We start from the raw sequence: 24,304 nt of genomic DNA, 5'->3' as shown, positions 1-24,304 counted from the left end.
AGTTGCCTGGATTATTTGAACTACTGAGGAGACTGTAGGAAGTAACAGGGGCCTCTTGACAATGGCTGGCAGGTAGAGGTCAACTGGTGATCCGGATTTTCCGCTGGAGGTAGCATCTGCTACGATATCAGTGTTGCATAGCTAAGAAAAAGAACAGACTACAACAAAGGTTAAGAGGATGGAGTTTGTACCTGGGTTGGGCTGTGAGTGAAGTATGCTTGTCAGTGGTTCGGTAATGCGAGATTCTAAAATCAATAGCTTTTTATCAAAACACTCAAGCCAGCATGATTCACAAATATTTAGAAGAGATAGGTTTAGTTGTAGTTGCCACATTGTTGTGGAATTCAGATATAATCTTCAGTGTCAGCGGCTTGGATTCCCAATTTAGATTCCGAATAGTAGCAGTTGCTGGTTAAATAACGGCTTCTATGCTGGGCTTCGGTTTATGTTCCGGGATGTGATCCTTTGACTCAAGAGCAGAGAGTTTTTTTGTAAATCCTTCTTGGCAGCAGGAGTAATTCATCTGGCATTTGAGCAGTGTCAAAGGGGTGGGGGCAAACAAGATTCAACTAGAGGCAAAGACTTGTGGTAGGGTTGCCGGAATGGTTAAGATTTCTTCAAATATGGAACAGTTTAAAGTGCTCTAGCAGTGGTATTATTGGAATGTGGGACCTTTATGGAAGTTTTTAAGATCAACATATCCAATATTATTTGGCAGCCCGAAGGTAGGGGTAAGTCTGGTGGTCAATAAATATTTCCTAATAGCAGAATTGGCACACAGGGTAAGTCTAGCTGTGAATGTAAATGCATGACAGGTTAATAATGTACATAAGACTGAGGTGGGATAGATCTTCAGTAGCTATGGTTTGGAAATGCCAATTTGATGCTGAAATTGCCAAGATGTGTGAAAGGCTAGCAATGAAATCAAGTCACATTAATGAGAGAAACCAGGTTGGATGGGGGTGGGTCGCTGGCAGCACAGCGGAGAGCACCGGGTTGATTTGTGGAGGAGCAGTGTATTTCAGGTTTTCCAGCCGACGGTCAAAGAGATTAGTTGCACACAAAGTTCCCTTTAGCCTTGCTGGTTTGGGCTAGAAGTTCAGGCTAGACAACCTGGGAAAAGTGCATAAGTATCGCAAATGCCAAGGCTGTGACAAGTGGATGGGGAAGAAGGAAGAGATCCAGAGAGAGGAGGCAGCGCCCTGGATCAACAGAGAGGGGTAGTAAAAAAATACAACAAACAGTAAACAACGAATTCAGCAATAAGAAAACAGCAAGCAAATAGTCTACTACACTGCTTTTCAGATACCCTAACATCGGTCAACTTACCACAAAGAAAGAGCACGCACCAGGAAGCACTTCAGGGCGGTCTCTCCCCTTGCCCAGACAGCGCCAAGATCGAACAAGGAGCAGCATTATTTCAGAATGAATGTCCTTTCTGACTCACAACCTTATCTTTATGGTTTCAGTTCAAAGCCTCATAAATGCACTGCAGGATTTTATTGCCAAACACTTTGAGATTTATCTACAGAGTACATGTTAAAAACATACCCTCAATAATAGAAACTCTGGCTTAACAAAGTCAAGCAAGTACATCGTGTCAGGAGCTCGGAGCCAGTCAGCAATAGACCTGTTTAAATAGAACATTAACGTAATTAGACAACATGCGGTTTCCAGATATACACGTTCACAATGGTCAAGCACTTTTTTTCAAAACTAAGATTACATGTATCTGCTTCAATTTTACACCAACATCTTGTTAATTGTAGAGAATGTATTTGTGAAAATGAAATACCAATTAAATGCATGCCTTCCTAGTTATCCACACAGATCTTTTTTTTCTAAAGATCAGATACAATTTAGCACGCTTGGGCAACATTTTGAACAAGCAGATGATATAAACAACGAGCCTTAAAACAAAAGCTTAGAATGCGCAATGGTATTCAAAGTAGGTCCCGGACTACTGGATCCACGTTAGATTTTTAAGCTCGCCTCAAGATAAACTGTCATATAAACATCTAATAGAAATCATTTACGTCAATGGCTAGTCTTAAAAGTTTACATTTAACATGTATTAAAAAAATTAATTGAGTTAGATAAATGTGAAGATTTTGTTGCATTACACAGGGAATAATTCCTTCTCTTCTCTGGGAGCTGGTGAATGTATCTTATGTTAGGTACATATTACACGTTCAGTCAGTTGCTATGGCCCCAAGCTCATGATTAATGACATGCACTATGTCTTTGTGCTAGCACGTTAGAGAATATAGAAAGGGAAACATTTTAAAGGATGTTCCTTTAGCAGTTCCTTGAAATATAACTTTTTGGTTGGGTACCAGATAAAAGCAGTGCAGCATGGTGGACAAACATTGAGTGACGATCAATCAACCTCTTCACAAGGTGTAGATGATTCCTAACACAGACCAGCCTTACTATCCTAAGGCAAAATCAATACTTCACCCTTTGGCAGAAGAATGCTTCCTTTGAGAAGTAAGCTGCAAAAATAGATCTGTGAAGTACTGTTAAAAAATGCTAACCGACATTCAGTGTACTAACATTAAAAAAAGAGCACAGCTAGTTTTGGGGAGGGCGACAAGAGATTTCATCTTCAATATGTGCGCTGGCCTTGCCCCAACAGGTCGGTTCCATAGAGACAGTCCCCACTGCCCCACCGTCCTCAACTACAAGGTGATCTCTCGCCCGCCGTTTTTGAAAAACAGCATGGGAATGAGCCATCCTGATGGGGAAGACTCACACAGGCACAGTGTGATAAGTTCTCCACTTTAAACGCTACTGAGGCACAACAAAGGGAGAGAACATGTTGGTCAGATCTTTGAAAAAGTCCCCTCAACAACAGGGGATTTGGAAAGGGAAGGCTTGTCCAGAAGGCAGGAGAAGGTAGACAAAGGTCACAAGATATCCCTTCACTGTACTTACAGTGCATCCTTTTTGGGCCAAAAAAATTGCCAACTTAAAGACGTCCGATAATCGAGTTTTGAGGGATTCGTCTCGTCCAAGTGACCAACTTATGCCATGTACCAGAGTAGACAGTTTTAGCGGACATGTGATGGGATGACAAAATGGCATCCACTTCAATTGTAAGCAACTGAAAAACAGTGAAATGTCTCCACTCAATCTCCAAGCATGAAGAAGTAGACTCAGAAGATTTACATGGGTAACCTACCCTTCTGATTGGGAAAGAAGGTCCACCCTAAGATGAAGGCCGAGTGGCGCGTATGCTGCATAACCTCAGTTAAAATATTGGCCCCGTTTCCACCATGGGTAAGCCCAATGTTTCAGCTGCCTCCCTAATGGTAGTATGGTAGGAGGCCACCCTTGAGGGCGAGGGTGCCCGAAGGGGTTAGATACTCTTGCTCGGGTGAGGTGTTCAGCCCACTGGCCTCAGCCAGCTTTAGAAACTCCTCAAGGAGCTTGCTTGCATGTTAATGGTCATACTGGTCGGAATCCTTGCCAATGAGGTTATATAAGGAGCAGTTTTACTCCCTATATCGTTATTTTTCTAGGAGGCACTGCACTGCTCTCCTTGACCTCAGAACAGGCTCCGGAGTTGTGGAATCAAAATGATCTGGTCTGGAACCGGGGCTTGGCTGGAATGCAAGCTACCACGATTGGGGGCACCAATGGAGCCAAACTTCACTGGCAATAGCGACAAGAAGGATGTGAACGGTGCCCTATGAAAACCTGCTAGCAAAAATTTGCAGAACAACCGAAGTGGACCATGGAGCCCGAAGATGCTCCAGAGGGAGCAGTCACCCTGAACACCTCAAACATGTAGTTCAGGTACAGCACTGGATTTGAAACAGGTGCCAGGAAAGTAGGGCACAGCTGGTGCCAGTTCCTAGAGTCAACGCTAGTGCTGGGACCTTCCCCAGTGTCGGGTTCCAAAGAGGGCCTGATTTCAACCAGCTCCAAAGAAGAGACTGAGTGGGATGGAGAGCCCCTTGGAGACTGACTTATCTTCTATTACAGCTGCTGTGTCTTCTCAGTTTCTTATGCTTGTCATTGGAAGATTTCGACATCAACAACCCTGTTGACGTAGGCCGTTGCCTTGATCTGTATCTGCCTCTTCTGTCACCCTTGGCTCAGGCCATAAAGTGTTAAAGTGTTAAAGTGTTAAATCTGACATTCGGTAATGGCCTTCCTATGCATACTCTGGTATTACTCGCGTGCCTGAGAGTCATGTTCCAAGCCTAGATACCAAAGGTAAACAATCATGGGCTCATAAGTGACATCTGATTAGACCCCCCATCCCAGCTTTGTGCCATACTCTCCAACACCCAGTCCTTACAGGGTTTAAAACCTGAGCATTTATGAGCCACATGTTCGCTGTTGCACTTATTTGCTTAAATAAAGAAAATCTTTTTTCGTGAGAGAAAAACTCTGCAGACCGCTAGACCGTGTGAATAAAGGTGCTGGCCATCAATAAGAGAGACCTGTGCATTTTTCAAATGGGTGGTGAAAAAATATGAGTATGTTGCTGGAGATTTGGGCCGCGTGCCACCAATGTACTTACCGGTGGAGGGTAAACACCCATAATTCCGCAACTTTCTTTCCGCATACCATCACTCCGCAATTGCATTATAACGCATAGCATTACATTTTATATGCTTTTACCACGCATACATTTACAACAAAATTCGTTGTAAATGCATGAATGGTAAAAGCATGTTTTTTTAAAATATTTGGATAAGGTAAGTATGGGTATAGGTGTGTATGTTTTGGGGTGCTGAGGTAAATGTTTTGGGGTGTTTGGGTATTTTAAGGGTTCAGATATAGTTTTGGGTTATGGGGTACAGGGTTAGTTTTAGGGATAGGTATGGGTTTTGGGGTACAGGGGTATTTTTAGGGTTCAGGGCTAGGTTTGGGTTTTTAGGTATAGGGGTATTTTTAGGGTTCAGGGGTAGGTTTGGGTTTTGGGGTACAGGGGTATTTTAAGGGTTCAGGGCTAGGTTTGGGTTTTGGGGTACAGGGGTATTTTTAGGGCTCAGGGCTAGGTTTTGGTTTTGGGGTACACAGGTATTTTTAGGGTTCAGGGGTAGGTTTGGGGTTTGAGGTACAGGGGTATTTTAAGGGTTCAGGTCTAGGTTTGGGTTTTGGGGTACAGGGGTATTTTAGGGTTATGGGGTAGGTTTGGGTTTTGGGGTACAGTGGTATTTTTAGGGTTCAGGGCTAGGTTTGGGTTTTGGGGTACAGGGGTATTTTTAGGGTTCAGGGGTAGGTTTGAGTTTTGGGGTACAGGGTATATTTATAGGGTTAACCCTTTCGTTGCGGCGGCTATTCCGCCGCAGCGCTAACGCGGGTGAGCTCCGCGGGTGACGGAACGGTTCCGTCACGGCCCTGCCCGCTCAATTAAACGCGCCGTGCAGGCGCGAAATCAGTGCGGCGCAGGCGCGGCGGCCGGGCCGTGACGAAACCGTTCCGTCATGAGCACAGCTCACCCACGAGCCATGACGGAACGGTTCCGTCAATAGCCTTGAAGAGGTTAAGATGGGTTAGTGTTTAAGGGTGTTGGGAAACTGTCTACGCTTTTGTTAGGAAAGCGCGGGGCAGACTCTGGCCTTTTGTTTAAGTATTGCTGTTAATCGGAGCCCGTGAAGGGGCTCTGATTAACATCAATACTTAAACAAAAGGCCAGAGTGGCTGGGGAAACAAGCGGAACAGGAGGCAAAAGGGGCACAAAAACAGGGAAAAACGAAGTGGGACAGACGACAGAAGGGCACCAAAAACGAGAGAAAAACGAGTGGAACACAGGACAGAAAGGGACAAAACGAGTGGGACAGAGGGCAGAAGGGCACCAAAAAACGAGAGAAAAACGAGTGAAAGGCAGGACAGAAAGGGACAAAACGGGTGGGACAGAGGGAAGAAGGGCACCAAAAACAAGAGAAAAACGAGTGGGGCAGAGGGCAGAAGGGCACCAAAAGCGAGTGGGAGAGAGGGCAGAAAGGCACAAAAAACGAGTGGGACAGAGGGCAGGAGGGCACCAAAAATGAGTGGGGCAGAGGGCAGAAGGGCACAAAAGCGAGTGGGACAGAGGGCACTAGGGCACCAAAAACGAGTGGGGCAGAAGGGCACCAAAAACGAGTGGGGCAGAAGGGCACCAAAAGCAAGTGAGACAGAGGGCAGAAAGGCACAAAAAACGAGTGGGGCAGAGGGCAGGAGGGCACCAAAAACGAGTTGGGCAGAGGGCAGAAGGGCACCAAAAACGAGTGGGACAGAGGCAGAAAGGCACAAAAAACGAGTGGGACAGAGAGCAGGAGGGCACCAAAAACGAGTGGGGCAGAGGGCAGAAGGGCACCAAAAGCGAGTGGGACATAAGGCAGAAAGGCACAAAAACGAGTGGGACAGAGGGCAGGAGGGCACCAGAAATGAGTGGCATTTGGCGCAGCATACACGCGAGGTTCGGTTCCTGGCGCACATAGCCAAGGTTGCAGTGCACAGAGACCCTCCACTGCCGCACACAGAGGAAATAAATTAGAGGGAACATTGGTGACGACCCCAGATGCCACAGACAAAGTGGGGATCAGTCACCAACATCTGTCTGTGGCATTCCCCTCAAGGCTTAAACCTTGCTGATTTGTTGGAGGACATGTAACTTGCACTCTGGGATATAGTTTCGAAAATAATGGTCTCCAAAGAACATAAATATCTCTGTATCAGATTCTGTAGCCGCAGAAAGAAACGGATATCAGCTTGCGTGGGTGATGCCTAGGCACAAGCACATCATGTTTGGCGCAGGTGGCGTCAATGATGATTCAAAGGCTCCAGCTCAGGCATCAATAAGTACTGCAAAATTTTCCCAATTCGGACTAATACTCATAGAAGTACTCTAAGAGGAAGAATATGTGGTAAGAAGTCTCTATCAGAGAGTATTTAACAGGACATATGTATTGGAAATTAACACATGTGAGCCCTCTAAAACGCATAATGTGTCCTAATAAAACTGCAATTGAATGAAGAGTTGAAAAAAAACTGTATTGAAAATCAACCTACGAATGAGAAAGTACACACCATACACATCCTTTACGTAACACTTAACATACCTATTGTTGGTTTTCAGGTAGATCATGGCTAGCGCTAGGGTTGCACCAGGACAAGTTACATCTACATTTATGGAGTCTCCTTCCTGCCAAAGAACAATATTTTTTTTTAAGTACTACTTTATAACAAGACAAATGGAATACTCTCCCACCAAGCCTTTAATCAATTCCCCATTTGTGTGTTTACCTTGCAAACTGAAATTAGCATCTCTCCCTGACTATCCCAGTCCAGTTTCAAGCAAGAGAAAATACTCTTACTTTGCTGGGCTCTTTAGTATTACACATTTATATGAAACGTTTCAGCTCTTTAGTTGGAATTTGTTTCTTACTTCGGTGTCTTAAATAATACAATGTTCTTCAAAGCACTGCAAATGTGCAATGGAAGATCAGGTACAAACATCTATGCAAAAACGTGTGTCAATATTCAAAAGGCTATTAATAAGATGCAAACTGTTGCACACCATGTTATACATCGGATCCCATATTAGCATGTCCTTTAGTAGCGTAGCACTGGAGAGCTCATCCTTCCTAGAGAATCTTGCAAGATGTTCCCATTATTGATAGGAGCCAAGTTTCTCACAAGAGAGCACACATAGGAAGGGAGTCTGAATTTCAAATGATAATTACTAATCAATCTAAAACAATGCTCACTAATTTTAGGTGCTGGACTCCTTTAGACTAATCTACACTGAGGCACACTATTGTACATCAAGAGACATAATTTCCCATTAATATGACCGTTAAGCAGTATATAAATAATGCATTCCCCCTCATTGTAAACCTACTATAGCCACAAAATAATGTGGAGCCTACTTTCATGTTTTCTCACTAAATAGTTCACAGAGCATTTGCTCTTCTCCAAACTGCCCAGAACATATCATTGAGAAGTAGCCCTATTACCTGAAGAATCTCCATTACTAAAGCATAGCAAAAATGATAACATTACAATTTAGCAACCACATGCTTATGAAGTACCACCTTGATTTGATAACTTGGGGACTTGTGTTTTTCTCTGCTGATTCCAACTTGGGAGCGCCGATGACCTCCAACCATGTACTGGTACAGCTGCTCGGGAACGTTGAGGTCAGACATGCCTATCAGATTGCTGCCGTGCTATAATGACGAGAAAAACACACAACATGCTCAGGAGTATAGGATCTGGCAATTCATACAGAATCCAAGGTGTGAAATCATTAATTTTGAAACCTGAAAAATAGTTCAATCGAAATACTAGGCATCTGAAATAGTTTTTCCATTCTCTATACAAAGTGTGTTAATGACATTGTACTCAGTGCAGTCTCAACATATATATCTGGAAACATTTTCCCAAAAACCAAAAGAATAAGTTACTGACCTTTGGTATCGCCTTATATGATAGAGACTCCATCTAGCAGCAGATTCCTTACCTTAGAATATCCTCAGGCTTCAGACTGGATCTAGAAGATTTTTGAGCAATACCCATGCATGTGGATAGGTGGTCTTGTGCAGCTCCACATAGGCATCATCTATGCCAGAAGTGACGTGTGGTACCAAACCTGCACGCTGATGTCAGATACTTTTGCGACTATCCAAGTCAGGAGGGCAGAGCCACAATGAGAACAGACCACTGGTTTGAAAAAACAGGCCATGAGAAGGGCGTCCCTTATACTACAATCGTCCTGCAGAGCGGGATCAGTAAGTAAGGAATCTGAGGCTAGACACTCTCTCTACCAGATAAGGTGTTACCGAAGGTAAGTTACTTGTTCATCTGATAGAGACTTCCAGACGTAGTGCCTGACAGCTATCCAGGAGAGGAACTATGTGGGCTAACAGTGATCGTAGCCTTGGCTCTGGTGGAATGACCATGGAAACTCTCAGGTGGTTGCTTCTTGGGCAATGGCTAGCAGATCTTAATGCATAGCACCATCCATCTTGAACCTTCCCATTTTTTGGTTCTACATACCCCATGAAGCGTTGTAGGAAAGTGTCCCTTTTTGACATGATCATCCCCACTTTTTGCCTAGTATTTGATGCAATCTTGACTTAAGTGCACTGAGTTCCTGCTAACCAGGTCCCCCAGAGCCAGTGTTTTTTCCCTAAAACAAGGTAACTGTTCAATTGTTCCCGAATTAGCAATACCTTTAGTACTGCTTTAAGTCCCTAGTGATTGGTACCTTGGTATCTAGGGCATGGGTACTAAAGAGGGTCCCTAAGGGACCCACAGTGCAAACAAATGTGAAAACACAACATGGCACACACCCTGTGGGCCCTGGACACAGACACTGAATGTGATGTATGTAAGTCACCCCTACAGCAGGCCTTCTAGTCTTAAGGCAGGGTGCACTATATTATATGTGATTGCATACCTGCATGAGCAGACAGGATCCTGTGTTGCTAGTTCAATTGCTAGATAGTACAAGTCAACAGTAAAGTCATATAGTAAGTACATGTACTGGGCACTGGTCATAACGACTTCCCCAGCTACATGATATCTTCACTGAAACCTATGGGGTTTGGGATCAAACACTCTGTCTTAATAAATCCACACTGATGCAAGTAATGGATTAATTCAGATATGTACCCAGAGGGCACCTTAGAGGTGCCCCCTGAAAACCTACCACCCTCTTATTGTGCTGGCTAACTGGTATCGTCCAGCCTGCTGCCACAGACCTGTTTCAGAACCCCTGCAGGTGAGAACCCACCTTCCTCGAGGGCAGAAACAATTAATGCTCCAGAGAAAGGTGCTCACACCTCCTCTAGCAGGATGGCTAGTGAATCTGCACACCAAGGCCAGCGACTTCAAAGCCCATGCCACCTTTGATATGCGACCCGGCTTCACCCAGAAGTAGGAGATGTCACCCCCTGCCCAGGGGTCCATTTGGCACCAGGGCAGGTGGGAAATTAGTGATGCAAAGAGACGTGGTGACCAACCAAGGAGGCATGGTGTACTACCAGTCCAGTCAAACCCCTAAGGTGGGCTGCCTTGTGCTCCACGAAAGAAGGGTTCCACCATTTTGATTTTGGTGGAAATATGAATTCTGTGGCAGGGTTATGCCCACTCCCCAATGGAAGTGGCCATATGGGGGGGTTGAATGACCCCAAGGGTAAGTAGTCCATTGGCTACTACCCTTCAATCCCCTTTAGCAATCCTAAATTGAGTTTTTAGGCGGCCCCATGACACCAGGAACTCAAATTACCCTGACACAAGAAGAAGGATCAAGAAGAGTCGAAAAAGTGAGCACTGCGGACTACTGGTGGGATCTGGCACCAAATCCTGCCTGCCTGCTCCTATCCTGACAACCGCTTCAACATGATTCGTCCTGCAGCTGTGTTTCCTTCAAAAGTCTTGGAGAGCCTCCAGCACTTTACCAGGCCATAAGCATCTCCCTTGAAGTAGAGGAGCCACTTCCTTGCAACCTGCAGGTACCAACTGCAACTTCAGGTTTCCCGTTCTGCTGACCACCGTAGCAGGCGCCCAGGAGGGGTCACCATGCCCCAAGAGGTCAGATCCGTCTGCCCACCAAGTGTGAAGACCCCAGGACAAACATGAGCTGCCCTGCACCAATACTCGGGGTGCCGGACCCCTTGCAGTAACCAAAGATTGCTTGAGTCCAATCTCGACTCCAACACTGCGAAGACTGACCAGTCGATGAGGGATGCCAGCATCTCAGAGGCCAACACCGAGAGTAGCCCAGCTGTTGTGTTTTGTCTTCCTTTTGCAGGTCTAACCTAGAACCGTGGGCGCCTTTGACGCGTGGGCACTAGCCAACCGAACCATCTGCATCAGATCTCCTCAACATGGGTCCATGACAATCAGCTGTGCTCCCGGAGCCCCACAAACAGACTCCTTTTGGGAGCCCCCGGAGTTGCCACCAAGTCCTCCTCTTCAGCCTGTTTCTATGTACCCCCCCTCTTTTCCTATAGTGTAGCGTGCAAGGCTACCAACCAGTCCAGAACCTATGAACCCGGACACTCCAGGGCAGGTAAACTGAAACTGCTGATTGTACTATGGACCTTGGGTGCCTAGCACCTTAAGTCCTAAAGGGAACCCTGAGATTGGTTTGCAAATACCTGTATGTAATATAGGTTTCTTTCTCCATAGGAAAGCAGTACCTCGTACAAAAAGAATTTGTGTGGAATTTTTACTTACCTGCAAAAATTGATAACCTAAAAAGTACTTACCCAATGATGAAATTCTTGGTGTTAAAATACATATAAAAAATACTTATTCTTTTATTTTTTTTAAATGGGCCAAGAGTTTTTTCTTGAGTGTGTGCCTCATTTATTGACTCTGTGTGTTTAACAAATGCTTAACATTACCCTCTGAAAAGCCTAAACTGCTCAACCCCACTACCACAAAAGATAGCATTTTAGATTATTAATTTAAGCTCTGCAAACCAATAAGGGTCATCTGGACTTTCTCCATAGTGTACCTTGTTTTGGTACACTACATAAAAAGTCAGCTTCCTACATTAGTGGATCAAGGGTGAGGATACAAGACGTTGCCAATGCTGATACAGCTAGGTCAATAGGTAATTCCACAAGGAAACCCACAACTGAATTGGTCCCAAATTATTTTTAACATTTCCGATTTTTCCAAAAGTTTCTAAACTGAACTGTTAAGGCCTTGTGTTGAAATCTCCCCAGTCCTTGGTATTAGAAATGTACAATGTGTACTAGTTAGTTAGTTAGGCCATACAAGTCTGTTACTAATCCTGTCAATATTCTAAAAAGGTCCCACCTTTTCTAGGAATAGCTTTCACAGGGGATATAGTGCAGGAACTCAGCCTGGCCCCTTATCTGCAGCTTAAAACCCAACAGTAAAGGCTCCTCAGTAAAAACTATAACATTAAATCTGGCTCACATCCTACAAAGGTCAAGCTCCAGGAGCTCTTGGCAGATTATGATTTAGCAAAAGCAACAAATGACACTGACCATCCTGAAGGGCAGGATGGGGGCAGTTGGCATGAGGATTTCCCTCCCGAATTAACTTCAGAGGGTGATGGTGTGCCTACACACATCTACCTAAAACTGTACCTGGAGTGCCCTCCTCTACTGAGGGTAGGTCAGGCAACTCAGGGTCTACAGAAGGGCTAGAGGATGAAGATACTGCTCTTGGGAGACTAGCCAGAAGAGTAGCCCTTGAGCACAAAGTCCTGGCCACAGAAAGAGAATGGGCTGAGATGGGCCTAAAATCCATCAATAGTGGCAGCAACATAATAGGAAGGAGGAAACTTTTGATCCCAAAATCCCCAAAGGGATTGTCGCGAAATATGTTGAGGGAGATGACATTATCAAATGGTTTACTGTTTTTGAGAGGGCATGTAAAATAAGGAGGTTACACCAGAGAACTACCCTCTCTTCTCTAGGAATTGTTCTCAGGAAACGTACAGGAATATACTCCTGACACTGAATTTGACAGAAGCGGAGTCTTATGACCTAATGAATGATACCCTGATTAAGGGCTTTGGACTTAACCCTGAGGAGTACAGGATTACATTCAGGGAGTCTCTCAAAACCTCAAGTCAGTTCTAGGCGGATTTTGTAGACTTTTAAAGGCAAAACACTAGGTGGTTTGTTAAAAGGGAATAGGTTGCAAGACTATGATGGGCTTTATAATTTAATTATGAAAGAGTATCTGTTAAGTAACTGTACTTCTGAAAAATTGTCTCAAGACTTGGTGTACCTAGGTTTAGTCTCTCCCCAGGAGTTTGAGAAGAAGGCTGACTATGTGGTTAAGACTAGGGTGTCCAAAAAGTCACATGTAGGGGTGACCAAAAGAAAAGGGTTGCTAATCCCCCAAGGGAAAGATGTTAATGTTAATACATGCGCACCCCAATCTATATCTATATTTAAAGTGGAAGATTGGTGGCCTGTCCAAAGGAACACGACTCTGTTGCCAAATAATAAATACGACCAGTAGATAAGTGACTCGAATTATTCAGAAATCACAACTTAGGTGTACAAGGATGGTACTAGAACCCTTTACATAGTGCCAAAAGATCCCGGAAGAGATCCCCAGATAAAAATCTGGATAACAGCTTTGCTTGAAAATTCGATATTGAGAGCGGCGGGCCTTGTTAAGTCAACAATAACTACTACTACAACTGGATAACCTAAGACGATCTGTAAAAAAATAAAAAAAGATAATATAGGTATACAGACAGATTTCAGACACAAAGGCTCATTTACCATAAAAACACTTTCCTATCGTAAGATTGTTCCACACCTCGAGACTTCCTCATGCTCAGTCTGCAACTGTGAGCTAGTGTTTCACATAACTTGCATTTAGGCTCAATATATCACAATTCAATATACTATAAGTCTGAGCTATAGGAATCTTTGCTATGTTATTTACAAATGGGTCTGGGGCTTCTCAAATGAGCAGGAAAGTAAATCAAAAGTACAAAATATGACGAACTTGATAAACACATGCTCAGCAGTAGCATGGTAAACATGGAGGTTGGTTTCCAAGCCAGGTTGGCGCACCTTTTTCACATTTGGTGATGTAGGTTCCGTCTGACATGTCCATCACTCTTTGGAGGGTAATGATTTCCTTCAGTATGATGCTCGAAGGTTCATAAAAGGATTTCATTTGTGGAGAAGTTTCAGTAACCCACTTTCTGGTAGAGACTAACCACAGATTCCTTACCTTTTAAATACTCCCCCAGGCAACAGACTGGATGCAGTAAATCTTTAGCAGTACTACTGCATGCCGGCTGCTCCGTATCAAAGTTGGTCCATGCCATATGTGGTGTGTGCAGACCTATATAGACGCCACTCATGCTTGTTGACATCAGTTACTTTCTTGAAACTTCTTTGGCCCCAGACACAGAAACAATCAGACTGGTTGTGACCATTGTGCAGATTCCTAAATTGGCAACTTTTTGTGTGAAGAGACCAATTCATGGAACAGGGACGTGGGAGGGTCAGTGAGGAATCTCCTGAAGGACCGAAGAGGCAAAGTGCCCTTCTGGACATACCGGATTGTCTAGGTAACAGTGCCTTGTGGATGTTTGTAGTGACGCGCACAAAGTTGCCTGTTGGAAATGGCCCTTTTTGCAGGGTTATCCCCAAACTCTTTGCTTCTTGCTCCTATTTTTTCCTGACTTGTTTGTGTTGATTTTAGGACTCCTGGCACTTTACCACTGCTGATCAGTGCTAAAATGCATATGCTCTCTGTGTAAATTGTGCTATGGAGTGGTGTTTCCATGATTGGGCGTTTGCTTTCCTAGTTAATCTCTAGTAAAGTGCACTTAGTGTGCCAGGGCCTGTAAACCAAATGCTACTAGTGGGCCTGCAGCACTGATTGTGCCACTTACGTGAGTAGCCCAAAATAGATAAACTCGGACCTGCCATTGGAGAGTCTGCGCGCAGTTTGTAACTGCTGTGTCGACTTGGCCAGTGCACACACTTGCCAGTCCCTAACCTTCCCTTTTCTTACATATCAGGCACCCCTAAGGAAGGCCCAAGGTACCCCTGTGGGCAGGGTGCAGTGTATGTGAAAGGTAGGACATGCCCTGGTGTGTGTGGCATGTTCTGATAGTGAATTACAGCCCATTTTGTTTTCCCTATTGTAAGGTTATTTGTTCCCCATAGGACAGAATGAGAAGTTTGTTTATAACATCTTATAAACATAACTGGCCCTGGGAACTAGGTAGGAAAATAAAATTTAGTATGCCTGAACTCAGAATCTAAAGATGCATCTTTTAGTGTATGCGATTTTTACATTCTGTGCTTAAAAATACCACTTTTAGAAATTAGGTATTTTCTTACTCAGTCATCCCATGTGCCTCTGCTGGAAATGGGATTGCAAGTCTGGGTTTTGGATGACAGAAGGCTGAGGGAGCAGGAGTGGCTCCGGATAGTCTAGGTGGGTCAGGAAAGGGCTGAATAGACCTGGGCTGCGATTGGGGAAGATGGAAGAGATGTCCTTGCACCTCAAAGGGCCGGGTCTGCCTCTGACAATGCGGTCTCCACCCCCTGTCGAGAAATCACACCAGAGAAGGCAGAACTGATTGTGGCTGGGCACAGACACCCTATGTCTAGAGGATCAAAGGATTTTTGGAAACAAATTCTGGGGCCCAGACCCCTGAACTTTAGAACTCTTTTGGATCAAAAAGACTGCCATGAAGAAGTGCTGGAGAAGCTGTGAGGAGGAAATACCACTTTGATGTGTTGGCCTGCAGTGGCTGCTTCTGTCTTGGGCAGTGAAAGGACTGGACGGAACTTTCTGCAATCTGCTTTTTGAGTTTCTCCAAGGGCTTGAGGTAGAGCTTGCCTCCTGTTCACGAAGTCTCAGGAACAGCAAAGAATTTAAGCTCTTCTGCCCGCAGCGCTGGGGGCTGAATGTTTTGTGCTGCAACAGAGGAAATGTAACTCAACGACGTCTACAACGCCGCTGCCGACTCCGTGTCCTGACGGCACCGCAGAGGGCACCGCCGCACCACAACCTTGGTCTCACTGACGATGCCTGCTGACGCCGCCACTGACCCGCTGCTCGCACCGCGACCTGTAGGCACCGCACTCCGCACCACCTCGCTTTACGATGAGGCCTTGGCACCGCAGAGGGCACTGCCGCAACACCGCACTGTGACCCTGGTCTCACCGAAGATGCCATCCGCCACCACCAAGGAGCCGTTGCTTGCACCGCAACCTGTGGGCACCGCACTCCATTCCGCCACGCTTCACGATGAAGCCTTGGTATCCCCAATGACGCCACTCCACGCCGATATCGACCCAGCTGCTTGCATCGTGGCTCGAGGGCACAGCTCATAAAGTTACACGATGCACCGCCCTCATGGCCTACCGACGCCGGCGCTATCGACTCTAGTTCGTCAGACGACAACAGAGCTTCAACGTCGCTGCTTGCAACGTGACCTGCCAGCACCGTGACGAGCACCGCCTCCATCTTGCACCGCGGCCCTGGTCTCATCAACAACACCATCCGACGCCGCCACCGAGCCACTGCTCGCACCGCGACATGGGGGCACTGCATGCTGCACTTCGCACAGCGCAGCAGCACACAACGCCTGCCGTCGCTAGCGCTCCTGATCCGAACAGAGTGGAGATCGATCTGCAACGCTCGTGACTTCAAGGGCCCGATGACACCTGCACCAACCTCCGGAACGGACGCCTGCGGACGCCGTGTTTTTGAAAGCTCAACAAGAGGTCACGGACGCCCTGCATTACTAAAAGGTACTGTTTGCTGGTCTTCTTCGACACCGTAGATGGCCCACAACACCGCGTTCAGACAGAACTATTTGGATTTGTTTGCTCAAGAGCAGTGATAGCCCCGGATGGAGCTATCGACACCAAGGAACAGTTTTTTTTTCTTCTTTTTTTTGTCCTCATTAGCCATATAGTCGATCCAGGGGTACTCCAGCCACCAGACCCAATCGCCACTGTACCACCGAGAGGCCAATAGATAATCTCCCAGTGCCCAGAAAGGTAGACTAGATGTCTCCGGCAGAACCCTGCACGAACAATCTCCATTCGGGCCAAGTTGGCGAGTAGTCCAATAGCAGTATGGCTTGGGGTGCCTCCCTTTGGACAAGGAGATATTAGGCCTAATCATCGGACCCGGGGAGAAAACAAACAAAAAAAAAAAAAAACCCCGGGTTGACTAGTTATACCTTCTCCATTCAGTCAAAAAATCCCAAAATCTCATAGAGTGAGGGCTACATGTTCTAGTTAGATCGACCTTCGATGTTGCGTATAGTGAAGACATGTGTCGGGGAGTTTATATTGACCCAGTTCTTACAGATTTCTCTTCTTGCTAATAGAATAGCGTAGAATAAGAATTCTCTTTCTAAACCCTTGATATTCTTGTTTAGGCCGAAGATGATTAAAGACCATGTCCACGGAATAGGGGTTCTGAGGATGGATTTGAGTGATATCCTGATTTCTTGCCAATAAGTAGCAATATTCGGGCACTCCCAAAACATATGCAAATCTGAGTCTGCTGGAAAAGAGCATTTACTACAACATTTCCCGGGTTGAAATTTCGAGAGCCTCTTGGGGGAGTAGTATGCCCGATGTAGCGTGAAGAAATGATTACGCTGCAGATATGCTGGCTTGATGATTTTGTAGAGGAGGGTAAAAGATTCCTCCCATATGTCCTCCATATGCGGTTCTCCCTCTCCTCCCCAGAGGAACTGTTTTTAAAGGTTAGTTTGACAACTGTAGATTTTTAAGTACTGGATTGTGGATTTTTATCATTTTTGGTCTTGTCTTAAAGTATATAAAAATATTGGCTATTTTTATAAACTGGTGTGGTGTCCTTTTGTAGTGCTTACACTGTATTACAGTTGGTTATGTGCAAATGCTTTACACACTGCCTCTAAGATAAGCCTGACTGCTTGTGCCAAGCTACCAAGGGGGTGAGCAGGGGTTATTTTAGACGTGTAACTTCCTTAACCGGACTAGAGTGGTGGTTTCTGCCTGGCTTTGGCACATGCCCTAGCCTGCCAAAAATCTATTTTTTAACATTGCCTGAAAACTGTTCAGAACTGGCACCCAGCGTTCACACATATAGGTAGCAGACTTGGCCCTGGTAGAATGAGTTTGCAAGCCCAGAGCGCTGCTTTTTGTCCAGGAAGTGGCAAATTTTATAGTATGACCCAGTGTGAATTGGTCCTTTTCTGCACAGCCTTGCCTTACTTTGCCCCAGTGAAACCGATAAAGAGATGATCATCCAACCTGTGTTCTTTGGTATGATCAATGTAGAAGCTAAGAGACCTTTTTCAGATCCAACTGGTGAAGCCTCTCATCATCTTTACAGGGGTGAGGAGGAGCAAAGAACATTGGAAGGGTGATACTCTGACCAATATGAAAGGGAGTCACAACCTTCGGTAGAAGGAGCCTCGAGTCTGCTAAACCAGTTGTCTGGGTAGGGAGGGTTAATAGAAAAGGCCTGCAACTAGCTGATCCGTAGTGCCAATGTTATAGCAACAATAAAGACTGTCTTGAAAGTAAGGAGCCTGAAGAAGCAAGTTTGGAGAGCCTCAAAATGCGTGTACACGAGTAATGTGAGGATAAAATTGTAATCCTATTGAGGCACAACAAACTAGAGAATGGGAAAACATATGTGGTAACCCTTTGAGGAAACTCATCAGAACTAGAGATTTAAATTGAGATGGCTTCTGCGTCACCCTTAAAAAGATGAAAAGAGCCCCTTTAACAGTGTCTAAAGCAAGAACTTGCTGAATGAAGGACAACACAAACAACAGAACTTCTGACAGTTTGGCCTGGAAAGGGTCGATTTGTTTAGCAGTGCACCAGGTTATAAACTTATCCCAAAAGCAGGCGTATACACATTTGGGTGAGAGATGCCGGGCAGCCAAGATGACATTTACGAATTCGGGAGGAAGGTTGGAGCATTCAACTCTCGCTGCTCAATCTCCGAGCATGGAGATGTAGGTTGAGCAGGTTTGGAAGCAGGACCCTGCACTTCTGCTGTGACGGGAGATCGAACCAAAGAGGCAGCCTGATTGGAGGACAAACTCACATGTCCAAGAGTTCGGGATACAATGTGTTTCCCAGTCCAGTGCCACTTGGATGACTTGGGCCCCGTCAGTCCTGATCATCTTCAGAACTCGAAAAGAAGAGGCATCAGCGGTTGTACAAGAGTCTAAAATTCCACTGCACTCGGAACATGTCTCTGATTAAGAGACTCCTTAGAAAGTCTAACATGCAAACATACTGAAATTGTGTGTTCTTGGTGGTGGCCAAAAGATCAAGCCAGGTCTCTCCCCATTCATAAAAATAGACCCTGCACCACCTCTGTATGTAACTTCCATTCGTGATCTGCAAAGTTTCGATGGCTTCATTTATCTACTCTGTGGTTCAGGGAACTTGCAGTCTGTGAGAAGAATTCCTTGGCGTTCCAGCCAAGTCCAGAGGCGCAAAGCCTCTTGACACAGGGTCCAAGACCCCACCCCACATGGAAGTAGTGTTGTCCTCACTAGTTTCCCTTTGATGGAGGGCAAGAAGGCTGTCAACACCAAACTGATGGCTCTTAGCTCCAGAAAGTTGATGAGGACCCAAGCTTCTGCTCCAAACCAGACTCCTCTGAACTCCAACTCTCCTAGATGGCCTCCCCAACCCAGAAGTGATACATCAGACACAACTGTGAGCTCTGGGTGGGGTAAGGTGATGGGTCTGGTGTTGACCCATTCGCAATCTCGCAACCAGCACTGCAGATCTTTTTTAGTCTCCTAATAAATCTGGAACGGACTAGAAGATATCCCTAGTGCCGTGCCGACTGGGACTTCAGATCTCACTGCAACGCCTGCATATGAATTCTAGCATTCTTTACCAGCAGGTTGAAGGAGACATCCTCAGTGAGATCCAGGACAGAGGTTCCAACATCGGGATCATAGCCTGAATGTTCTGCACTCTACTCTCTGGGGAATAGGTGCATAACTGCACCCTGTTCAGACTAGCTTCAATGAAGAGGAATGTCTGCAAAAGAGTCAGGTGTGACTTCGGCACATTAACCCCTTGCATGCTGATGACGGCCCCCAGCCGTCATGCACTACGGTGCTCGTGTGCGGATGACGGCTGGGGGCCGTCATAAACCCGCCCACTCACGATTTTGCCGCACAGGCGCAGAATCGCGGCCGCATGGAAGGGGTTAAAAGTGAAGTATGTCAGGACGTCTGCCATAGTATGAAGTTGGCCGACTACTGCCTAGGGTGAGCCTGCCTTCAACAATCAGTTGTTGAGATTGGGGAAGGCTGGAACCCTCTAACCTTTGATGGAGACGTGCTGCCACCCGTGCCATCACTTTCATGAACACCCGAGGGGCGCTGGTAAGACCAAAACGAAGCACAGTGAACTGAGGCTGCTCATGCTCTACCATAAACTAGAGGTAATGCTTTTTGCCCTGCAAGATGGAGATGTGGAAGTAAGTGCCCTGTAGGTCCAGCATTACTTTCCAGGTTCAAGAGCAGACAAATCCTGTTCCAGGGTGCGTATTTAGATCTTTTCTTTCTACAAAAAGGCATTGAGAGGGTGAAGGTCAAAATGTGACAGAGGACTCAGTCCTTCTTTTCCGCCACCAGGAAGAAATGGAAATAACGTCCATGATCAACTTCTGGAGATACCCTCTCCACAGCTCCTTTAGCCAAAGGAGCATGAAAGTCTTGCTGTGATAGTAACAGGTGGTCCTCCATCAACCGGTCTGCGAATAGTGGCAGGATCTTGAGAAATGTTAAAGAGTACCTCAGCTGAACACTTTGCAGGACCCATTTATCCAAAGTTATCCCTGTACCCTGGTAGAAATTGTCAGATCCTGCATCCAACAGAGAGCCTGAATGCATTCAAGAGAAAGCAAAAGAGGCTTGATGAGCTGGCATGGGGGAGGTTCTCAGATGGGGGTGGAAAAAGGAGCAGAGGTCAGGCCTGCACACTGTTCCTATTGCCCCATCCTGTGGGTAACATGGCCACAACAAGGCGGGGGTGATTGTTGCACCTCCTGTGGCTGTTGTATTGAAAGTCCCTTCAATAGCCTCAGAGGAGGCAAGACTGCTGGTGCCACTGGCATGAAGGAGCTGGAAGGCAGTGGAGCTCACTGTGGCCCTGATATCTTTGAAGAGCGCCAGGGCCGAGTTTTCTTTATCCCCAAAAAGTAAGCAGGTGTCAAAGGGCATGTCCATAAGACTGGTTCGATGTCTCCCAAAAAGCCAATAGACCGCATCCAGGTGTGCCTGCGAATGGCCACAATGGTGCCAATAGCCACGCAGAGGGTGTCATCCAGTCCGCAGAGAATGGGGAACATGGTGTCGTCAAAATCATCTTGCACGGACTGGGAATGTATGGCTTGGGCTTCTTGCAGGACCATGGCCAAACTTGTGTTAAAGAGTCCCACAAGGCATGAATGACGTTGCCACAAAAACAGCTGACATTGACTGAGTGAAGTATAAACTTATAGAGGAAAAACCATGCTTACCAAAAGTCTATCCCCCCCTTTGATTCCCTGTTAGGGAGAAGAGTTTGGGTTTACACTACTGGCCGAAGCCAGCACCATACGGATCTTCGGTGTGTGGTGCTGGGTGAGAAAACCTGGGAGTAGTCTCACAATACACAAGTGGACCTCAGAAGAGGTTTGGCCCAGGTACCTAAGAGCGTATTCGTAAATGCCTTATTGAGTGGGCCTTGGAGCTCATAGCTTGATTTGCCCTGCTGCAACACCTCCATCAGAACATTGGGTTTAACTTCCTAAGTGGGAAGTTTTAGATCGAGAACCTCCAACGCCCTTCACATTATCATTGCAAAAGAGGGTCTGTCTTCCGTGGCAGGGTCTGGTTGGGAAACCAGGCTAGCATCTAGGGAGGTATCCATTCACTGGTATCCTGAAGGTCCTTGTACCAGGTGTCCTCTAGGTAACGCTGGGCAATTTCTTTCCCAGCTTCATAGCCCTGATTATGAGAGTCTGCGCTGAATAACTTAAGAAAGACATCAGCCCTTCCAGAAGGCAGAAGCACTGTGTCTGAATCAGAAGGGTGGTAAAGAGGTTGCAACTCAGATAAAAGAGAGCACTGTGAAGGTCAAAGTTGGGGTGGAGGGACCTCAGCATCAGACAGCATTATAAGTTAGCCATTGCCTGAGTCTTAAGCGTCAGCATCAGCAGATCACTTTCTGGCATGGGTTGTGGTACTCGTAAAGGAACTGGTACCAAAGTCGGTTTGGAGTCCTGTGCGTATCCAGAGGGCCAACTGCTGCAACAGTGGACCTGCTGGGATAAGCCTAGTTTGGAGGCTTCTTGGCTCCTTGGGGCCAGCAGGCATTCTGGAGGGAGACGATAATGTACAAAAAAGCTGTGGCATGCCTTCGGTGACGACCTAGATGTACTGCAGGGTCGTAGGAGAACTTTCAGTTGGAATCGACTCCTAAGTAGAGAGACTTCGGGAGCACGAGCTGGTGGCGCGATGACACTCTTGCGACTTCTCGGAAGATAGGGATGAAGCAGAGTCCCGCTTGGACTTCTTCCTCTTCTTTCACGTAGAAATAGATAGTGAAGACGACCTATCGCACGGGAGACCTTGGGAGCAGGACAGAGACCTATGTTTAGACCTTGACCATACTGACGCAGGGTCTTGCTGTGCTTACCATGAAGAGCTTTCTCTCCCAGTCTCAAATGGCCTTGGGGTGTATCAAGGGACAGTCAATGCAGGCTTTGGAATCTACGTCTGACCCTGGGAACCAGAGGCAAACCACACGTGGGTCAGTCACAGATATTTCTTTGCAACACTCCCCACAGGGTTTAAACACTGTAGATTTGGGAAGTTACATATTTTCCTTGCACAGTGATTTTTCAGTAGAAGTTTGCTGTATAAGTGTCTCAATGAAACAAGGGGTAGCTCTAGATCCAGGTTTGTTAGTGTAGAAAGAAAATTACGGATGTCAGCTGCATGGGTGGAGCCTAGATAGGCGCATGCACATCCTATCCACCTAGGAGCATTGTCGAAGCGAAGGAGCAACCTGATGATTTTCCTTATCCAGTCTTACGCATAGATGAGAATTCAAAAGGTGAGAAATCTGCAGTTGAAAGTCACTATCAGAAGGTACTTCTTATAAACATCTGCAGTTGAAAGTCACTATCAGAAGGTACTTCTTATAAAGATCACACATGAAAAAAAATAGTTTCACTACAGGCAATTTTCAAGGTTTATTGAAAAACAAAACATTGGTCTTTTTTAGTATGGAGCCAAAGTGTAAGTTACTGAGAGGTATATATAGATCTATCTTACCCCTAAGCAAACCATGCCTAACGCAAGACCAGCTGCTAGAGAATAGGATTCCCGGTCAGTGCAGTACTCCATCTCTGGGCCTGGGGGGCGTCCTAAAATAATACATTTAAAAAAGACTTGTTATAAAGGCTATTTTCAGCACACAGGAAAACCTATATCTATTTCTTTCAGTGCCCGCATCAGTGTTTGAAAAATGTTAATACAAAATCGGTGGGTACCCAAAGAAACAAAGGTTGGATTTCTAACCCCAATGCAAAAACTAATTCCAATGCACCAACACTGAATTTGAAAGACAGCTGGACGCCATCCCTAACACAAGCCTGGTCAGTAATCCTGTGCAAGCAGTGTTTTCTGGTTACTATGCGTCCTGTGAGATGAGTTCAGGGAAACAGTGGCAATCAAAACAATATTTTGGTTATGAATAACACATTCAAAGACAACAATCAGAAATGGGGACATGCAATTAAAAAACAAAAAATGTTATTGCAATTCCTCAGTCTAGTGCATAAAATATAAACAGGAACTTCAATGAATGAATAAAATATGAACAATAAGTACAAAGAATAAAAAAATTAAAACAGTTAAGCGTTTAATGGTCAGCAAAAAAAAGATAAACATTTCCAAACATTTTTGTGAGGTTCTGACATCCTAACACCCTAAAGCTATTCCTAAGTGCAATGCTAAATCTTAGCTACAGTACTAAAAAGCAAACCTGCCTTTTGAGTTTCTGAGGATGGATCGCAAGTCATACATTTGAATAACTGGCTACAGCTATTCTTTATCTGAGTTCTGCCTATTACACCTTCTGCACGGCTTCTGGAATCGACTATCCCACTGAGAGTGCCTGGCTCTGCGATCTGGCATGAACTCTGGCAATACTTCTAACATGAAGACCTCTACTAATCAATGGTGAGATCCTGGGGTTTACATACTATTTGACCACTGATTTTATCCCTAGTTTTCAAACTTACACAGGGCTTGAAGACACTAAGACTACTGTAAAACTAAATTAACAGGACCCAAAATGCATCTGCTCTATCTACATGTTAACAATAAACATCCATATTTGCAAACAGTACGTTTATAAAATAAGAGGCCATAATGTAATAGCTGTGGACATTAACAAAAATAAAAAAATGAAGAGGTCACTATTTTTGTGTGCACTCTAGCAATTTCACACTCTCCATTTGAGATAAACACATCTGACAGACTAACTAAATGAGAACAATTGTGTTTACAAAAGTGTCCTACTGTGACATTTAACTTCTGGGAGGGCTATCGCAACGTAAACAATCTGTCTATAATACTATGGATGATATGTCCCATGGTAGTAAGGATATTCGGCAAATACCCACAGAACCTGGACATCAAAGTAACAGTATTCGCACAGTAAAAACAAAACTAGACTAAAGGCAAATAAATAAAGTATCAGTTATAAGCTACTCAGAGAAAATCATCTTTACCGGAATGCTCTTTGGGTATATATATTTGTGATAATCCCAAAATGTTGGG

The 24,304-nt window shown here is 45.4% G+C and overlaps 1 protein-coding gene across 1 annotated transcript in view; it reads right to left on the bottom strand.

Annotated features, from left to right (window-relative positions):
- ANAPC1 (anaphase promoting complex subunit 1) overlaps positions 1–24,304 on the bottom strand; it is a 763,513-nt gene that overhangs the window by 264,286 nt on the left and 474,923 nt on the right. Inside the window, exons 29-32 of the mRNA XM_086926883.1 lie at positions 22,793–22,884; positions 8,037–8,171; positions 7,062–7,144; positions 1,552–1,630 (exon numbers count right to left, since the gene is read on the bottom strand). Coding sequence (XP_086783009.1) covers positions 1,552–1,630; positions 7,062–7,144; positions 8,037–8,171; positions 22,793–22,884 — 389 coding nt within the window. The remainder of the gene's footprint in view (positions 1–1,551; positions 1,631–7,061; positions 7,145–8,036; positions 8,172–22,792; positions 22,885–24,304) is intronic.

This window comes from Lissotriton vulgaris, chromosome 6, assembly GCF_964263255.1.
Source record: "Lissotriton vulgaris chromosome 6, aLisVul1.2, whole genome shotgun sequence".
Lineage (NCBI taxonomy): Eukaryota > Metazoa > Chordata > Amphibia > Caudata > Salamandridae > Lissotriton > Lissotriton vulgaris.
This window is presented reverse-complemented; position numbering and strand designations above follow the sequence as displayed.